The sequence below is a fragment of the Phlebotomus papatasi genome, chromosome 1 (assembly GCF_024763615.1).
Source record: "Phlebotomus papatasi isolate M1 chromosome 1, Ppap_2.1, whole genome shotgun sequence".
In the NCBI taxonomy this organism is placed as follows: Eukaryota; Metazoa; Arthropoda; class Insecta; order Diptera; family Psychodidae; genus Phlebotomus; species Phlebotomus papatasi.
The window spans coordinates 62126212-62147275 of record NC_077222.1 but is presented as its reverse complement, the minus strand read 5'-3'; the positions used below and the strand labels follow the sequence as shown (position 1 = coordinate 62147275).

The following is a 21064-nucleotide window of genomic DNA, read 5'->3' as shown; positions in this document are numbered from 1 at the left end:
TATAGTCAATCATTCGTCAGAGGGTGAGTTTTGGGGTGTTTTAAATCACTCAAGAGGGACTATGGATTCCTAACAGGTGGCTCATACACTTCCTCCAATTTAGCTCAGTTCCTGTTTGTGTGGGAACTTTAGGGAATTTTCGGGTTATGGGAGAAATTGTGGGAGAAAAGGGGTTCACGACTTCGTGATTCTCAGAAAGTTACTCATCCTATGGCATTCCTCAAGATAAATTCTAGAGGGTTTCCCTATAATCCGTTGAGAAGCTTATCCAGATCAATATAAGTCTTAGGATTAGTGATATTAAAGTACTCAATTTAGTACGTAAATAGTTCTAATATTGTAGAAGAAATACTTTCTTTTTAAATATTAAAATGTTGTAGATCATTACAGTTTAATATAACAAAAATATATTGATAATAATTACTCATTCTTTTATCTTGCAGCACAACAACTGATTAGCCCTTCATGAAATTTACTTTTATATGCGGTACTTTTCAAATATCTCAAAAGTAGCTAAAGGTCTTATTAAATTGCGAGGGAGTGGAGCGTGTGAAAGTGTTTCTCTGTTACTTCTACTTCTATGACAGATGAGTAAAAAGGAAAAAGGGGTGATAAAATTCGTCTTATTTCCCTAAAGTCTTTCATGTTGACTCTTGAGAAGTCGTGTACTCTTGACAAAGTCGAGAAGAGCTGGGCCAGAAAAAAATATTCCATCTGTGTTGCTTTTCACAATTGAGTAAATATCGTATTTATCTCGAATTTCTCTCATCTTGTGGATTAAATTTCTTCAAGTTTATGCCCCGTGGGGATGGAAAACATTTTTATGAAAATGTGATTTTTTTTTCTTTCACAAGGACAAATCAAATCCCTATGTGAGGCTGGTTCTTGGAAATATTCACAATTTTCGCTTAAAGTCATGGCTTTGCTTCGTTGAGTGTCTTAAGGTTGTGGTGTGAGGTAAGAACCATCAACTTTCTAAATTTTCCTGGAATCGTAGAGTATCTCAGGCAATCATGAAGCTCTCCAGCGAGACGGTTGTTATAGGGACGCAAGATCCCTCACAGGTTCTCATTTCTTTTTTTTTCTTCTGTTTGGAGGAAAGACCATCGAGGTGGAGAAGCCTCCAAAAGATGAGTCGACATAATATTCCGTCTTGTTTGCAATCTCAACTGAAAGTCGATACAATCTGTCCCCAGAAGTTATATGTACAATTTGTTTTCTCTTGACTTGGGCCCAAAAACATAATCTATGTGCGTAGCTTTTTATATGGGGAGGCAATTTGGCCTCGACCTTGATGGTTGTAATTCGCAGAATTGTGCCAAGATTCTTCAGACAGGAGGATGTTCGCATTAGTTTATATTTCGACTGAATTAATCACAAAATATAATGCCTATCACAATTTGTTTTTCTCATAAGGAAGTCATTACAGATATTAAAGTCTTAAGAGACATTTTATTAGAAATAATCTAAATCAACCAAGATTTTTTGTTTTTGATTAACAACTATGATCCCATGGATCATGGATAGAATGTGTCTCTTTTATGTTTTTCTTATTCCAAAAAGAATCAGGATCTTCTTTATTATGAACTTGATTGATTAATACCCGAAGAAAGTCAATTGAAGATAAAATTTAGAATTTTGAGCAAAACTGAAAGTCGGCCACTTTACAAAAAATCAATTAAATATTTTAGTCTTCCATCAAAAATTTATTAATCCTGATTTTGTAATGTTTTGGGAAATTTGAAAACTAAATGCAATTGTTTTATAATTAAACTGTTACTTTAAAGAAGCATTTGAAAAATTTATTGAATGCATGAGATTCTTAATCTTAAGACGAGAGTTGTATCCACTTTTTCTGTTTTTTATGGATATTGCTAGGAAAACATCAAAGTATTTTACTTGAATTTTTAGGATGATTTGTGACTTAAGGGCAGAATCACATTGACAATAAAATACTCGCCGTAGTCTTGCATTGCAATTCTTACGCAAAGTTTCAATTACCGTATTACCTTATCTCATACTCGGCGGCACTAGGTGAAAATAATATTATATAAGAAAATTGAAGAAATAAAACGAAAATTCGATAAACGGTGAGCAATGAATACTGTAAGAGAAATTAATCGTACAGTTTTTTAGGCTTACCGTTTATCGAATTTTCGTTTTATTTCTTCAATTTTCTTATATTATTTTCACCTAATGCCACCGAGTATAAGATAAGGTAATACGGTACTGGAAAATTTGCGTAGGAATTGCAATGAAAATGCGTAAATTTACGAAATACGGTGAGCATTTTACTGTCAATGTGATTTTGCCCTAAGTATTAATAAGCACGCAGTGAAAATCTAAAGTACGAGAAAATAAAATTGGTATTTTTGAAAAAGAGGAGATATGGTCGGTCTTGGTGGGAGATCCTAGAATTTCCTAGCAATTTAGTATTCCTCAAGCGTTACCCTGAGATAAAGGCCAGAACAGCATAATCCATACAACGTGTAAACATAATATTATGCGGAAAAATCTCAACAATTAGTTTTCTACGTATATACCGTAGATGCGACTAACTTTTGCCGGGGGGTAGGTGACTTTGCCACCGGCAGTACATAAGCTTTTCTTTAATTCTTGAACTTATGGATGATCTTCCCTGATCCGATCAACCGTATTCGATCGGCGAAGAATATACTAAGTGCTAGAATTAAAGAAAAGCTTTCGAACAGCAAGGGGGTAAAGCCACCCCCGAAAGCCTAACTCACTCGTATCTACGGTACATATTGTTATTATTTACTATCACCGACTTTCCAAATGCTTTGGTCCGACTTTTGTGAATGTGCTATTATTTTATTTAAAGTCAGTTTTTTTTATTTTAGTTGAAATTATAAATAAAAACTGATACGAATAATTTTTGATTTGGAATTTTGAGATTACCTTTATTATTTTAGATGGGCAAAAAAAAGTCACGAAGAAATGCTGTTTTTACACGGAGAGAGTAGTAATCCCTCGATATTTTCACCCCCCAAAATTTCCACCTACCACTCCCCCCCAGAGACCACTTTTGTTAACAAATCTTCACGTTTCAGACGATTTCTGAGAAATGTCGTCACGTTATTTGTCTGTCTGTATGTCCGGCCATCGCTAGCTCTAGAGGCCAAATGGTAAGAGATAGAGACTTGGGACCTAAGAGGGACCCCCTCCATAAGTCGACCCAAGGATCGTTAACATGTCCCTCACTTTCCAACCCTCCCCTTCCCCACCAAAACAAGGTTTTTTTGGGATTGCTCGAAAACGCGTCGTGCGATTTTTTTCATTTTTTGGATATGTTTTAGAGATTACCCAGGAATCCCCCGTTGGAAGTTACCCGTTGGAAAGGTCTTGGAATTTCCTATAAAACTGAAACGGTTTCAAACGCTTCTGAACCGGTAATGAACCGGTTCATAGCCGATAATTAATTTTTATCCGAAAATCGATACTTTTAAAACAATTTTGGAGGATCTTTTGAATGATATATGAATCGGTGCAAATCGGTTGAGAACCGGTAAATGGTAAATGATGCGAAAGTACTTCTGAGGTATATAGAATCTAAGTCAGGCTTTGCCACCCCTTTTTCCTTACTGATTTTCTTTTTCTTCTATTTCGTGATTTGCTGTTTCTTTTTACATATATAAAACAGTGGTAAAATCTCAAGATTGTAAATTGAAAATATGATTCCAATTTACTTATACTTCTTTATTTTGTCCTATTTCATTGCTTTTGCCATGTTCTTTTCTCATTTTAAATGTAAAAAACACATTTTCAATAGGTATTTTTATTTTAACAAGATCTATCACAGCAAGAAGTAAAACTTTAAAATAATTGTTAAAAAAAAATATAGGGAGAACGGGGTAGTAATAAACATGGGGTAGTTTGAACACTGATTTTTATTTGTACACTACTTGGACTTATGTCGACTATTTCACATTTCTTCAATGTACAAAAAATCCTTTTAGTGTCTATGAATTTATACAGGTTTCGTCCTCTGAAGTCTAATATCTAATTAAAAAAAATGTAGTATGTAATAATTTACAACTACCCCATGTTTACTACTGCCTCAGTTTTGTCTGCTATTTATTAAATAATACAGGGAACAGAATAAAATCAAAAGTGTTTTGTTATTATATTTGGGTTTGTGTCCCTTTCTTTTGCTTTTCGGGTACGGTCATCAAATTGTAATTCATTTTAATTTTTATTTTTTTCAATTATTGTATCTAATGCCCTATATACACCTATGACTTAAGCCAAAAGACGGCTTAACGTGATTATAATCAAAATAATAATTTGAGTAAAATTCTATCAGATTCTCACTAAGCCATTTCTCAGCTTAAGCCGACAGCCGGATTAGTCAAAAACTGATACAAATGTAAACTGATCATTATTTTAAATATAAGTACGTTAAGTCGTCTCTCGGTTTAAGTCATAAACGTGTCTAGAGCATAACCCACCTTAACCATAACATAGTGCAAATGAATATAATTAGGTGCCTGATATAAATGTTATGAAATTTACCAATTTGATGAGAGCGTCTTCGAGTTGTCCTATTCATTAGCAGAACGTCTGTGTTGAATTTCATAGATGTTGGAACAATGAACGCACCTTGAAGCCAAGTTCAAGGTTTACATGTCGCGAAATTGCGCCAAATAATGGGACGCGTGTTACCTGAGTGGATCCATACGAGAGTGGGGGGACCAGACAATGTGCAAGTCAGAGATTTTCAATAGAATGCCAAATATGAGAATCCACTCCCAGAAATGGGTTCACAAGCTGAGGCACGATTCAGCATGAAACTCACCGGCTCAGTGGCGAGGTTTCCAACCACAAGTGCCATCGATTGATTCCATCTCTGGGTACCCGGAGTGTTTTGGAACAATTGCTGGTGTTGCCACTCGATGGTTCGTGAGAGGTCCGCTGGAAGATTTCTGTGCTGAAGAGTGCTTGGCAGGCAAATGTGTGTTGAGGAAAAGATCAAAATAGTCAAGGTTACATCTTGTTTTGATGGATCTTTCTCTCTCCTCACTGTGGTTTTCTCAGAATGCCCGGATTCATGGTGTTTCAGGCATCGCTGCGGTGTCCCCCTCTGGCCTTCATTAGTCACTTAATGCCGAAGCTGGCGCACACACGGACATAGACTTTACTTTACTGAATTAACCTTTTTTTTCCCTCATGCTCAAACTCCTCAAACTCTATCTATACCGTTGGGCATCCATCGTATTCACAAAATTACATTCGGGCGTCATCACGGAGATTTTTCTGAAACAATAATTAAAGAATTTTTCTCTGTTGATTGATTACCAGGTAATTTACACACTGAACACTATCTAACTGCTGCTTTTGTAGCTTACATATCTTCACTGATTTTCCTCCCTAAAACCATTCTGCGGGTGTCTTTTGATCAAAAAAATCATTTGGTTTCTAAAAAAAAAAGAAACACCTAGAGAAATCTTTTTCATGTTGAATCTTCTTTTAATAGGAGGTATTATCTTTCAACAGTGTTGTATGAAAAGGAGGGAAAGGGAAAGTGCCAGAGTAGAAATGGAGACTAGTGTTAATATTTTAAGCACACTTCTTCTAATTCTTGAACTCTAATATACCCTGGAGAGCAATTCTTAATTTATCATTGCGAATCGGACGATTAACGAAAAATTGCATCACCCAGTTTGAGCATTCATTATGGGTTTTCATCAGAGCTAGAGGCCAAACGGGTCGAGATAGAGGCTTGCCGTTTTCAACAACCCTTTTCTCTTTTAAGAATACTTTTTTGTATCAGTTAATTGCATTAATCTGACACTTATTTTTCATCCAACTTCTTTAAAATACACGGGGTCTCGGTATTATGCACTTCGTGATTCTGTACCTGACAGGATTATGCAACAGTTATTAGGTGAGATTCTTAACAATCTCACCTACTATAATCCTAACAAAATTTCATGTCGTCCGATCGACCTCAAATTTGGCCAAAATGTGTTTCGCCACTTCCTGATTCCGAATATATATGTGGCTAATTTACGTTCCCGGCCGGCTGGCCGGCCGGCCGGCCGCTCTTTGGAGCTTAATAGCTCCTAAACTAAAAAAGATATCGACTTGCGGTTTTCGGCAAAGGTTATATATCGGGTGAAAATTGCAACTTGGTGCATAGACCCCCCACCCCCACCCATCCTTCCGCCATTTTGAAGACCCCCCTTTTTTTGTTTTCTCAATAGCTCCGCCCCTATGGCATTCAGCGGACTCAAATTTTAGTATGTTATAGCTGGGCCTTAGAGCTTTCCATCAATACCAAACTTAAGGTCCCCCGACCCCCCTGACCCGAGCTATAAGGGTCCAAAAAAAATTTCTTAAAATGGCCATAACTCCGGTTCTAATTGTCAGAATTTAAAAAGTGATGGCTTTTTGGAAAGCTCTCGTGAAATGCCACTTCTCCTTCTAACATCGCAAGTTCATAAAACCACCGCTAGGGGCGCTTTTTTTAAAAAGAAAATTTTTAAATCTTAAAAGTTAAATAACTCAAAAATTCCATTGTGCATCGGGCTGAAAATTTAGTATGTTGTAGCCGTTGATTATACCTATCAAACAAAAAAAACCTTAAGTCGATCCATAACCCCTGACCCGAGCTATAAGGGGTCAAAGTTCGAACATTGACCGGCCTCTATCTCCGGTTCTAATTAACATAGCGACCTAAATTTTACCTTTTTGGTTTCGTCTCGATGAGCACTTTCAGATGGAAGTTCAAAAAGTCACCACAGGTGGCGCTGTGATAGCGTCAAAATTCATCGAAATTCAAAGTCACTTTTCTCAAAAACGGCATTGTGCAAGTTAATGAAATTTTAGTATGTTGTAGTCCAGTCTAGGACGTTTCCAAAATGGTGCGTATGCGCGCTGTGGTTTCAATAGAACCGGAGATATGAGGAGTCAAAGTTCACAAAATTCAAAAAATCATATCTCCGGTTCTATGTGACCGATTTTGATGAATGAGGGCTTAAACGAAAGATCTCACCAAATGCTACAACTTTCTAGAATGTTTGAACTTCGTGGGACCAACACCAGGGGCGCCACAGTCGAAAAACCAATTTCAATATCACATAACCTCAATTATCTCGACTGTCGCTGAACCGATTTTGATGATTACTTCAACATAATTGTAGAGCACATTTGTCTCTACATTTCGTCCATACATCATTTTCCGATCAGATTACGCTATCACTCCGATTTTGCCGTTTAAGTGTGAAAAAATTGATTTTTCCCATAATAACGCTTTGAAATCACTCAGATGTCAATTTGACTGCCTCTACTCCACCAAGACACTTAAAATAGGGGTTTAAATGGAAAGTCCCACAAAAGACAACAATTCTTTGATTTAGTTGAAGTTCAACAAATGAACACTTGGGGCACTCTGGATGAAAAAACGAGTTAAGAAACAAAAAACCTCGCTTATCTTGGCTTCTGAGTAATCGATGAGTTCAAGTTCTACGGCAAAATTATAGAGAACATTCTGGTCTACATTTCACCCATATAACACTTTTCTGTAAGTTCATCCAAATCCTTGACATTTTGGTTCAAATACAAAACTTGTATAATTTCACGAATTTGATTCAAGATAACTGAATGGCGACTCACAATTTCAGCTCTAAATCGAATTTGCATGCACTCCGAGTTAGCTCACGTTAAGAATCTCACCTACATAAGCCGGTTAGGATTATCTGTCCCTTTATCTAATCATTGAGAGCTAATTTGTGAAATAATTTTTCAAATGCACTTCTTTTGGCACTGAAACTAATCCAAGAAATTAGCGCTAACTATATTTTGTATAGTACATCGAGGGGTTCCTGTAACTTATTCGAGGCATATTCTCAGAGCTTATGCAAATTTTCTGGGTGCATAAACCATTTCAAGCGGTTTTCTTCGGTTCCCAAAATGTTTAAAATCCCGAAACCCTATGTAATGTTTATGATATTAGGAGTTGCATAGGTGGAAATTCAGTCCATGGGCAAAAATCAACTTGAATTATTCTTTCTACCGGCTTTCAGAAGATTTTTAATTTAGACAAATATGGTTCCTTTTGGAAAGTATTGGATCCTAGAGCCGTCTAAATTTAAACTGGTAATTTCTTATCATTTAGAAACCAATAACAAAAGTGTAGTTTAATGATTTAATAATAATATTAACTTTACCACTGCATAACATCTCAACAGATGCTTACTCGTTAAAGAGTTTAATATACCATGGATTAATATTTTCGTCTTACAGGTAAAGTGGTCTCTTGCTTACTCGGTTTTTTCAAGATCGAGCTATAAGTGAAAGAATGCTACTTTCCGATGACTCAAGCTTCAGACGACTTATTTCTTCAATGTTCTTGATCCTGATCGATATGAGTCCTCTTATCAGGAAATTTCAGCCATTGAACTATATATGAAACCAACGTCTAAAATTCATTAAGAATTTCGTTTCAAAGAAGCCTTACTCCTTCATGGAACGTGGTGCTATCATTTTATAAATTCAAACAGTTTCTCACCCAAATTTCTCTCTGAGTTGGACGACGAACGTTTGGTCGTTAAAGTCTTAAATTGAGAGAGTCCACTGTATTTCTTTAAGGATAATATCTACCAGAACACCTAAAATTAAAGAGTGTTGTTTTGTTAATTGGCTAGCGAATCTATCACTATCGATCACTAGTTTTCTAAATTTTTTATATAAATAATAATATTGTCTTTTGCTAGATAGTTTTCGGCCAGTAAACTGAGTATGAGGGACAGTGAAACACGGTATTGACCTTTGGCTCCTTTCTCCTTTTAATTTCCTAAGCCGACGTTTCGGAGGGGTTTTCCTCCTTCTTCAGGTCTACAATTTGTTTAATCATTGTTTAATTCATTGTGTATTCTTAATGTTTTGTAAAAAATTGCAAATTGTAGACCTGAAGAAGGAGGAAAACCCCTCCGAAACGTCGGCTTAGGAAATTAAAAGGGGAAAGGAGCCAAAGGTCAATACCGTGTTTCACTGTCCCTTATTGTCTTTTGGACCTATCTAAGAAATTCTTAATTATTATTCAAAAATTAAAACTACTAAATTAAAAAATTATGCCTGAATAAAAATATTTTTTATCCACTTTGTTAAGAGATAGTACATGATAGATAGTAGATGATACATTCTTACGTCATACTTAGCTTCATATGACTTTAGAAAAATCTTTTTTAATAGATTATTCTTAAAAATAGGTTGTTTTACTATTTACTCAACTCTTTTATTACTAGAACTTGACCTTTATAAAAAGTACGTGAGGAACTTGAGAGAATCCACCAAAAATTCGCCCCAAGATCAAACTGAAATTCACTGTAAAATCAATTAAGTGGATATTTATCGGGTACAATGTGATTGTCTCATTGGCTAATTAATTTGTGATTTTCAGGGTAAATTGCGAGCAGAGCACGGAAACAGCAACGAATTGACACGGAAAGGTAAGCAATTGATTGTCTTCGAGTGAAGACAAGTCGGCGAAAATTCCTGACCACAGAGAGGAGCACATCCAAAGAGATGCGATACAAACGTGCGGGATCTAATTCCCGCGTTTTGTCTGCAAAAACCCTTCGACATGGTGATCACCTTGCTCCCCCAGCTGAATCTCTGGGGAACACACATTTTCATGTCTTTGGAAATCTTGTTCAGTTATAAATCGCGTAGCAATATTATCTGGGCGAAAAATACACCTATTGATTGCATGGTGATGTCGTGTAATTGAGTTTCTCTGTGGCGATCGCGTCGTACAATTGCGGATATCAGGGAAGTTGGAGTTAAGACGCGGAGAGACATCTTCTTCCCGCGCATTTTAAAACAAAATTGCCGCCTTCATGTTTTCCACATTATTATACACGGTCCTCGTATTACTCAAACTCTGATCTTTATCGGATATTCTGTACCATAGCAAAATACAACCAAAGGTCGCATACAAAATTGCTGTGAATTTGTTGCTGAAGCCACGGAGATTCCTCTTCATTGTGTATACACAATTTTTCTACATCAAAAAGAGTGATCAAATCCGCCAAAGAATTAACCATTTGCCTTCATCTTCCAACCTCTCTGCCCTCCACAGGGGAATTGTCTCTCCTATCATTTGGGGGACTTGTATATATTGAGATGCGACGCCAAACAAATTTTTCTATGCTTTTAGGAGACACAAGAGAAGTGAGGGGCTAGGAGAAAAAAAGAAGTTTATTGAGCACAATTTTGTGGTGCTATATAATTGCTATTGAAAACCACTTGTCATTTTTCGTCAAGAAATCACGCCTCACTCAGCAGTATTCTTTGATGCTTTTAGTGCCCACAAAAGCCAACACACAAGGTCTTTTATAGGACAAACTCAACCTGACTCCAACTGACTATCATTAATTTTCATTTTTGACTGACCTCTAATCTCACCTGTAGATCTGGCCCCTTGCTGCAAATGCCTACAGAATTTTCAGATGGATTTGCATTTGTTGGCTCTTGAACCAAAAGGGTAAAATTAAGGGGTATTTAGCTAGTATTAGTTCTTTAAAAGCTTATAGTTTGATTGTTTAGAAGCATTTGGAAACTTGACTTCTGACGAATCAACGAAAAATATTATATAGTCTATAGAAATATTTTAATCCTAGGTCATACAGTTAAATTTAAATGCTTTTACTGCAATTTTATCCCATTCAATAGGAGTTCTAAATTTTAGAATATTTGCACTAAAAATAAATACATTTAAAAGAAAGGATAAAAAATATTCTTTGAAGAATACACTTGAATCAAACATACGAAAACTCTTAGTGTAATGAAAATGGTAAAATGTTTAAAAAAAAAACAAAGCTATGCAAACCATTGTGAGGAGGCGTCAACCTAGGGGCAGACATAGGACAAAGTAGCCTGAATCAAATTCAGGATCTTGCCTGAGAGCGACTTGTGATTAACCATGAACACCTATCTGGAGTGGCGGAGGATGGGAAGGCTTGGGCTTCTAACCTAGATGCCCCAAGCCCGCCACCCCAATAAGGGCAAACGGTTGAAAATGATGATGATGATGTTTAAGGATGTTAGGGTAAGTGTGCCAAATTCCGGCCAGCTTACAATTCCGGCCACCTTTTTTATTCCTCGAATTTCCATGAAGTTCTAGTTTTTATATACTCAAAAGATTATACAATGCAAAAGAAAAACATGAAATGTAATTTGGATAAACGAGATGATGTGAAACAGACATTGGAAGAAATCCCGAAGGGCAAGGAACTATGAGAATAAAGGTGGCCGAAATAGACCACCAATACTCTGTCTACATTTTTATTCATTTTAAAATATACTGAGAATGATTTTAGAGAAAATAAATACGATAAATTGTTAACAAGTTTCCAAGCAACACTCCTTAAGAAAATGGAATAAAAAAATCAATTTGTATTAAAAATATTACATTTTAAATTTGAGATTTTTGCGCTTACATGCAACTATGCCGAAATTTGGCACACTTACCCTAATCAAAGTTACAAGAATTACAAAAACTTTTATCGATATAATATTCTCCCAAATACAATAAGAAATATACTTATCATTTAAAAAAAAATGATAAACAGAAAATTAAATAATATTTTATGTTAATGAGACATTCGATTGTATCGGCTGCAGACCTACAAGTTTAGTCTAATGGCTTGAATTATCTAATTTCTTATTAAGCAAGATTTTCCGAAAATTCAATTAGATGCTAAGGGCGAAATGATTGATAAGTTTTTGAAAAACTAATAATATTGCTGTTATTTAAGATTTCGAGACATTCAAGAATTGACTTAAACTTCTAGTGTTTCTTTTTAGTTTTAAAAATAGTGATTAATACCACTCTCTTTTGTACATATTTATAACCGAACTTAAACACCCTTAATCACTTAACAACTCCTGTTGAGAAGTTTAGCGAAAAGTAGCTACTTACTCTTTGATTCCGAAAATAGATCAAGGCCGATCCTCGAGAATGCTTAATCTAAAAAAACTTGGTAGTAAAGGATCAGAACTATCATCAAACACTGGTAGATTAAAGGTTTTTGCATAAATTCACACTTTTTGAATCCTGGAAAAAATTTAAAGAATATATAGTGGTGTTTCTTCCTTACGGAGAGGTTCACCCCAAAGTCTGACCTTCCATTTTATTCTCCTGTTTTCAGTATTTTTAAATTTAATAACACTTGTTATATTTTACTTCTTATTATAATTATAATTTTTTATAATTTTCAAGTGTTTTGGTATTTACATTCCGAAAAGTACTCAATAAAACCCAAATTCATCCGTTTCAAATCCGTCATTACTAGCCTAAACCAAGCTTATTATTTTTACTACTTGGCCCTTCTGCGCTTAATTTCACTAAAACTCATAAATTTAGAGGATCTCCTTTATTCCCAAAATTGTGAATCTACAGAAAAATTTTAACTCTAGATTTAAGAATAAGACCTTCGGGAACTTAAATTGGAAGTGAAGCCGCAAGGCCTTTAAGGTTACATACTCTGAGCGAATGAAAGGGGCTAGATAGACCCTGCCTCTTTCACGTTAAGTGATTGGAAACTTAAGTTCAGCACTGAGATTTGAAAATTAAAACTAAAATTAAATGATAAACTATTCAGAATTAGGGCATTGATTGGCATTTATCGGATGGCATCTGAAATTAAATTCCTGATCCTGTTACTATTAAGGATGGTGAATGAAATAATTTGCTTTCAGCAATCGTTGGTGCAATCTTGGGAGTAGCTATGACGTTTCCAATTCTTCCAACCAATTCAGGATTTTGGCTTTCAGGATTTTGGCGTTCAAGATTTTAGCTTTTGAGATTTTGACCGGGATCTGATTTTTTACACAGCTCCTTCACTGCTAAATTTTATAGGCTTGAGGATCTGTCTGAATCTAATTGGGTTTTAAAGGTCCTATAGTATTAACTTATTTGCAAATAATAAATTAATATATTCTTTTAATATTTCTTGCATTTTATCTCTAAAAGAAGCAGTATAAAAATTAAGATGCTTTTTTTGTAAAAAAAAAAATTAAATAATTTCACGTAAAGTAATCGATCCCAATTTTGCATCTCTTGCTGTCTTCAAAACGAAACCCACTACGTAAAAATAACTAAAATCCCGAATTGTGATTCAGGACAAAGTTTTTAAAATGTTTACAATCAATAAAAAAATTTACAATCAACAAAAAAACTTTTTGAAAACAAGAAACCTTAAAAAATATTCTCTTTAATTAATGACATAAAATCATAATTTTAGAGTCAATTTTCATTAATTTATGTAAATTTTAAATCAGAATTTTACTAATTTGTTTTTGATAATAGCCCCTTGGTGAAAGTCATCTAACTCTCTGGGTGTCTTAAGTTGGTAACTGTTGACTTTTGGTCGCGAAACTTTTGAAGGATTTTTTTTTTAAAGAATAGTTCGCGAAAGTGAGTATAGATTCTTCAGAAACACTCCAGAAACAACTTGGTAAGCAATTTTGGACGCACTTATCGTAATTGCAGGTGTTAAAACGGGTTCCCTGCTTAAGTCACTTTCGCATATAATTGTGAGGAAATCGACGTTTTGAAAAAATGCTAATTTCTTCCATCCAGCGAAACATATTACATCATTCATTCTCTTCAAAAATTATGGTAATTAGAGGCAGGGTGACTAATAAAATATTTCATGCCATACAATTCTTCGAGGTTTCCATCGTGGACTGAAGTTGAGAGAATTGAGAAGACAGGGGAATGGGATATCGGATAATTGAATCGTGATGCATTGGTTTTGAGCGGCTAATTTTCTCAAGATAGAGATCACCCGGTGAGCTTCTCTGTTGTTGGTAGCGAATAGCACTTACAGAAATTAAAGTGGTCTCCTTAAAATATTTTCTCACTGACCTTGCCACCATCCAGAACCACGTCTTTCTCACATGGATGAAAAATAAGCACAAAAGCATACAGCAATTTTCGTCTCATGATCACACTCTTTTGCACCAAAAAGATCCCTCAGACTTATGTCTCTTCGTCACGGTTGCCCGAAAAAAAAAGAAATTACCAAAAATTGCAGAATTTTGCTAATTGAAAAATCAAGACAGGATTTGTACACTCTGCAATCATCTCTAAATGCTCTATTATATTACCATAATTATTGATCTGCATTTTCGTTTAGTTGAAAAAGGAAACCAAATCACTATGTCATTTTTTTGGCCCAACCTCTACCATGTTTAACATTAATGTCGTGTACACATGTGTTGTTTTTCATGATTGATTATAAGTTTGTACTTCGAAACAAGCTCGAGATGGTATTTAAAAAGTCGATCGATTAGTTTTGCGCCTGAGGAGATCGCTGTTTAATTTTTCAAACAATCAAATGAAGACGGAATCTCACAAAAGTGTTTGAGAAGAAGAAATGCCAAGGGAAGTGTTTTAAGTCTTACGAGTAGAGTGATTCTTAAGATTGCAGACCATAGAAGCACATATTGCGTTTTGGATAATGTCTTAGCTAAATCTTAGCATTGACGTGTGTCTTAGCTTAAGCACAATTATTTTAGAAATTTACTAAACTAACAATTTAATCTCTTTCAACACCAATTTTGAATAGATAATAATATGCAGTAAAATAATTTCAAAACTTGAAATTAATTTTAATCTAGTGTAAAATTCATTATTTTTCCATAAAATTCTGTATATTTTTATTGTACAATTTAGTACAAAGTTTAAAAAAAATGGAATCTACTGAAAAATTTGTTTAATAATGCTACGATTCTGAGTGTAACCACTCTCAATTTGTTTTGCCACCTAACAGAAGACGACATGAAATTGTCAGAAGAGTGGAGGAATGGATTCTTCAATTTACTAGCCAAGTTGAAAAACGAAGAATCCATTGGAAGCATCCGTAGTACTGAAGGTCCTCAACTTCCACTCTCCCGGGAATAATTTCTGCTATTCTGCATCTCCAGTACCTTCTGGGAGCTCTCTCAACTGCTTCTCCATATTAGGTGAGATTCTTAACAATCTCACCTACTATAATCCTAACAAAATTTCATGTCGTTCGATCGACCTCAAATTTGGCCAAAATGTGTTTCGCCACTTCCTGATTCCGAATATATATGTGGCTAAGTTACGTTCCCGGCCGGCCGGCCGGCCGGCCGCTCTTTGGAGCTTAATAGCTCCTAAACTAAAAAAGATATCGACTTGCGGTTTTCGGCAAAGGTTATATATCGGGTGAAAATTGCAACTTGGTGCATAGACCCCCCACCCCCCACCCCTCCTTCCGCCATTTTGAAGACCCCCCTTTTTTGTTTTCTCAATAGCTCCGCCCCTATGGCATTCAGCGGACTCAAATTTTAGTATGTTATAGCTGGGCCTTAGAGCTTTCCATCAATACCAAACTTAAGGTCCCCCGACCCCCCTGACCCGAGCTATAAGGGTCAAAAAAAAATTTCTTAAAATGGCCATTACTCCGGTTCTAATTGTCAGAATTTAAAAAGTGAGGGCTTTTTGGAAAGCTCTCGTGAAATGCCACTTCCCCTTCTAACATCGCAAGTTCATAAAACCACCGCTAGGGGCGCTTTTTTTAAAAAGAAAATTTTTAAATCTTAAAAGTTAAATAACTCAAAAATTCCATTGTGCATCGGGCTGAAAATTTAGTATGTTGTAGCCGTTGATTATACCTATCAAACAAAAAAACCTTAAGTCGATCTAAAACCCCTGACCCGAGCTATAAGGGGTCAAAGTTCGAACATTGACCGGCCTCTATCTCCGGTTCTAATTAAAATAGCGACCTAAATTTTACCTTTTTGGTTTCGTCTCGATGAGCACTTTCAGATGGAAGTTCAAAAAGTCACCACAGGTGGCGCTGTGATAGCGTCAAAATTCATCGAAATTCAAAGTCACTTTTCTCAAAAACGGCATTGTGCAAGTTAATGAAACTTTAGTATGTTGTAGTCCAGTCTAGGACGTTTCCAAAATGGTGCGTATGCGCGCTGTGGTTTCAATAGAACCGGAGATATGAGGGGTCAAAGTTCACGAAATTCAAAAAATCATATCTCCGGTTCTATGTGACCGATTTTGATGAATGAGGGCTTAAACGAAAGATCTCACCAAATGCTACAACTTTCTAGAATATTTGAACTTCGTGGGACCAACACCAGGGGCGCCACAGTCGAAAAACCAATTTCAATATCACATAACCTCAATTATCTCGACTGTCGCTGAACCGATTTTGATGATTACTTCAACATAATTGTAGAGCACATTTGTCTCTACATTTCGTCCATACATCATTTTCCACTCAGACTACGCTATCACTCCGATTTTGCCGTTTAAGTGTGAAAAAATTGATTTTTCCCATAATAACGCTTTGAAATCACTCAGATGCCAATTTGACTGCCTCTACTCCACAAAGACACTTAAAATATGGTTTTAAATGGAAAATCCCACAAAATACAACAATTCTTTGATATAGTTGAAGTTCAACAAATGACTACTTGGGGCACTCTGGATGAAAAAACGAGTTAAGAAACAAAAAAAACCTCGCTTATCTTGGCTTCTGAGTAATCGATGAGTTCAAGTTCTACGGCAAAATTATAGAGAACATTCTGGTCTACATTTCACCCATATAACACTTTTCTGTCAGTTCATCCAAATCCTTGATATTTTGGTTTAAATACAAAATTTGTATAATTTCACGAATTTGATTCAAGATAACTGAATGGCGTCTCCCAACTTCAGCTCCAAATCGAATTTGCATGCACTCCGAGTTAGCTCACGTTAAGAATCTCACCTACATAAGCCGGTTAGGATTATCTGTCCCTTTTCTTCGCGGCTTGGGAATATTCCTTAGTGCTAGGGTGATCTCCTTCATCCTCTCCCGAGGGCTAAATGGGCCACTTTAAAAGCCAAACTTGTTCTTCTCTGACAGAGGGACACTTCAAAAGCCAGAGGAACGGAGAATTTCCCCTCAATATCTCCCTCTGACAATCTGGGGTAGATCTTCCAAAAATCACCCCAAAATCAAAATGAGAGAGAATTTTCTCAGTTTCGGAGTAAAACTCCAAGCTCTGCTTCAATCTCTCGCTCTAGATAGTTGTCATTCCATATCTGTTGCTCACAAGAATTATAGCCTTAAAGCAAGAAATCGAGAAGCTAAGACTCATACCACCAAAACTAATTTTCTGTTCAAACTCTGATTTTTTCTTTTTTTTTTTAACCTTTAAATATATTAAAAAAAAAACAATTTTGTAATATATCAAAATGACAAATACTTAACCATTGATGGGAAATGCAAATTTATATCTCTTTCTATTTGTCAGAGGGAGAGCTGAAATAAATTATTCTTATTATGTATGTAATTCATGAATGATAATATGTGCTATTAAAAAGTTTAGGCCCGATTTGACTAAGTCAGACTTTACCTTGAATCACTGAAGTTGAGATTGTAAAGAATCTTATCTAAGGTTTGCAAAATGATGTGAATTAATTGTTGGGCTTACCTGGTAAGTGTCTTCGCTTATCAATTGCAATTTGGTAATATTGATTTTTAAATTCAACATCATATTCTTCGGACAATGTTGTATGTCGAAAATAATTTTGTCAAAATTAATAAAATCAGATTTTATCTTGATTGCAATAGCTTGAACTTCCCGTGTATCATAGAGTTATTATCTTAAAGATATGAGAGAGAAGCATTTGAATACACTTCCTCCATTAAGAGCACCATTGGTTGTATTTTTGCGATCACCATGAGACAGCGATGGGAATTGTCCGTGGCCACGATCACAATATTGTGGATCATATACAAAAATACTATGCATTTCACGCCATTAAATCTCAATAAATCAATATGTAGTGGCTGTCTGAAAATCACTGTAACCTTTCGATCACCTGCCAAACGGTCTCCCGAGTATGGGCCAGACAAAATGCTGAAGTCCTTGAATTTGGCAACTCATAAATCTAATGATGGAGACCCCATACCTCATACACACTGTACCCAAATAATGATTTCCGTAACGAAAATTACTTAATCACACGCTGTGGGCAATTATACTGAGATGGTGTTGAATTTTTTTTTCTTCCATATCTTTCTATGTTAGATGATGACCAAGGGGATCATCACATGACCACAGCTATGTACCCAGGGACAGCAATGCGATCCGCAAGTGTACCAATCAGGAGTATGTCACCGCAGCACGGACATGCTGGACCACCGGCAGCCAATGGATCACATTTACTAAGTCCACCACAGCCACTGGACGCCACAAAAATCGGATCAAATTTGCAAAATGGTCCAGCGATTGGAGGCCGAAAATATCACTGCAAAATCTGCTCTCAGGTGAGTGAATTGAGCCATTTTCATCAAATCCATTTGCCATGTGTCTCGTGAAATACGATCATCGGTCGATCGGCAGGATTTCACAACCCTTTTTTTGCGCCTCAGCCTCGACAATACATTTATCAATCAGAGTGAAATTATAAATCGCAAAATTACACAAAAGCCACGCGCTCATCTTTTTGCTGAAAGAAACTGGATGAATGCCAAGGAGATTGAGGATGATATCTAACAAACCGATCACACCTCAAGAATCACCATCCCGGTGCCACAAAAACCTATCGAACCTTATATCCGATTTCTCCGATAGGCACAATGAAGCACACCCCAGACTCTGGAATGGCAAAAGGGTTGCGCAAAGGGGTATAGCACTATCTTTTTTGTCTACCTCCGAGATGCCACCCTAATCAATTGCTTTCTCATTTTCTGAGTGTTACCCGTCTTAGAGACGCAAATGGGAAGATCGGGGATGGAAAGGGGTTTGGTCCATTGTTCACAACTGATAGAAGTACTATGAGGAAGACAATCCGCACCCTTTCTCTCTAAAATAAAAAAAAGAATCCTCACAAAAGGTACAACACAAGAGCCAGATGATTTAGGAGCTCAAATCAATTTTGAAGGAGATTGGGGTAACCCCTTGTACCGTGTGATCTTTATTCGATCGCATTCGACAAGACTTATTGAGAAACGATTTAATGCCTTATCTTCCTATTGAATTAAGAGAATGCTCATCTAATGATGCTTAATTTATAGCTGAGCATTTATCTCCAAAAGTTCACATTTGGCGATCTTGAGCCATGTGATCGAAGCTCCGGCGTGAGAAGCGCAGGCAGAAAAATTTGCCAAAAAGAAGCACTGTGATTTCGTAAACACCGGAAATAGAATCCCGGAAAACAGGTTTCGGTTGGCAATTTATCACAAAACACACTTACCGGACGGTGTATTGTGCGATCATCGTTTTCCATGTGATCCACCTCGAAAGATTTGCTCTCGATCATGCAAAATGGGATGGGAGAGAGAAGAAGATCTTTTGAAGAAGAGAGGTCTCGTGAAGAAGGTTGGAGGAAAGCCAGTAAAGACAAAAAAAAGAGATGCTGTGAATGATGTTTTTTGCATCCAATTGTCCCTTTTGAGTTTAGCGATCTTGGGATTGTTTCTCACTCCCGCCTCCTGTTTCAAATATTTTACTGCATCTTCCGACCATAAATTGCGCGCAAACGGCGTGCGAGACTGAGGTTTAAGATGGGTCTCTCTCTTGGCAAAATGGTACAAGGACTGTGCTGGCGGTCTGGCGTGTTAGGTGGTTGCTGATGGGCGACACAATGTGGTCAACATCCACTATCGCACTCTGTCCCAGAAGGCGCTCTGATATCACCCAGAGATTGCAGAATGATCCTCGCCACACACACTGGGGCTTTCTCTCTCTCTCTCTTCTGGGAGAGATCGAATCTGCAGAAGCCACTATAATCGATCGCACAATTGGATAATACATCCCATAACAATGCCCCATCCGAGATAAATTAAAACGGTTGCCAATATGTAATCCAATCTGTTCAAAAGTTTTCATCTCGTGATTGCCGCCACTTGAGTTTGCCCAGTGAAAAGTCTCTCATATGAAGTTCCCCTATATAGACGGTGATCAGCCAAGTGTCTATTTCATTTCATTTTGAATAAACCATCGCGGTATATTTACACACCGGCACTTTTCGCATCTCATTCCAAATTCAAATATCCCCAAGTATATATTCTTCAGATTTTTCCGCCATTTTATTGCTATACAGCTTAATCTTTCTCGTTTCTCAATGATATTCCATCATATCATGTTCCTGTCATGAGTCAAGCGTGAAAGAGAGATGTTGGAAGAAAAAAAATTGTGTTAAATCTCTTTTAGATGCCACCTTTGGAAATACCATCCAATAGTATATTTCATAATTAAAAGCCATCCATTTCGTGTAATTCCATCCCACTAATATTTTACTAATTTCATATTTGAGATAACTAACGCTATATTCCTTAATGTTCTAGCGCCAAGGTTATAGAATATTTAATCCGATGACAGAAAAAAAGTATAATAACTTCAAAGATATTGTTTTTTCAAATGACATATTTTTTGGAATATTTCATCTTGGGTTGTTTAATAAGATCCATCTAATAATGTTTTTAGGCCACGCCCCCTCCTCAAAAAATTAATGAAGGAATATTACTGCTAGTATTCTTTATTTTTTTTTTATATTTAATACTTTTAATATAATTTTTAACCATTACGTAACTACTTAGACTTCGTAGCTTTATAAACTGCGTCGGGGAATTTTTTGTCCAATACTTCAGGCAAGAGAAGGCGTGGCTTATATTATATTGAACAAAGTATACCAGAACTTTGTCTGATAGAATATTTTGATATTTAGTCTCTCTATGACTGATTTTCCGATAATCACATATTTACCATCGCATTGCTATACATAGTAGTTTGTTAATAAAAAAAATGAAAAATGTAAAACAAACAAATTAGAGAATATATAAGATTTAATAATAAAGTAAAGCACTAAAATCAAAGGTTAAAAGGTTTCAGCTTTGTCCATTAACCCTTTAACGACGAGACAGTTTTCGTTCACCGAAAATCAGCAATAGAAATGAAACCGATGAACAAAACTTGTAAAACGTCTTACATCTAACCTTCTAAAAGCCAACAGAGTTTGATTTGTTATATTTTTAGTCTCTTTGAACAATAGGGACAAAAA

General features: G+C 36.1%; 1 protein-coding gene across 1 annotated transcript in view; it reads left to right on the top strand.

Moving 5' to 3' along the window:
- LOC129809613 (uncharacterized) overlaps nucleotides 1–20831 on the top strand; it is a 43297-nt gene extending 22466 nt beyond the window's left edge. The window contains exons 3-4 of the mRNA XM_055859572.1: nucleotides 9422–9470; nucleotides 18091–20831. Coding sequence (XP_055715547.1) covers nucleotides 9422–9470; nucleotides 18091–18380 — 339 coding nt within the window. The 3' untranslated portion in view covers nucleotides 18381–20831. The remainder of the gene's footprint in view (nucleotides 1–9421; nucleotides 9471–18090) is intronic.
- Nucleotides 20832–21064: the final 233 nt, after the last annotated feature.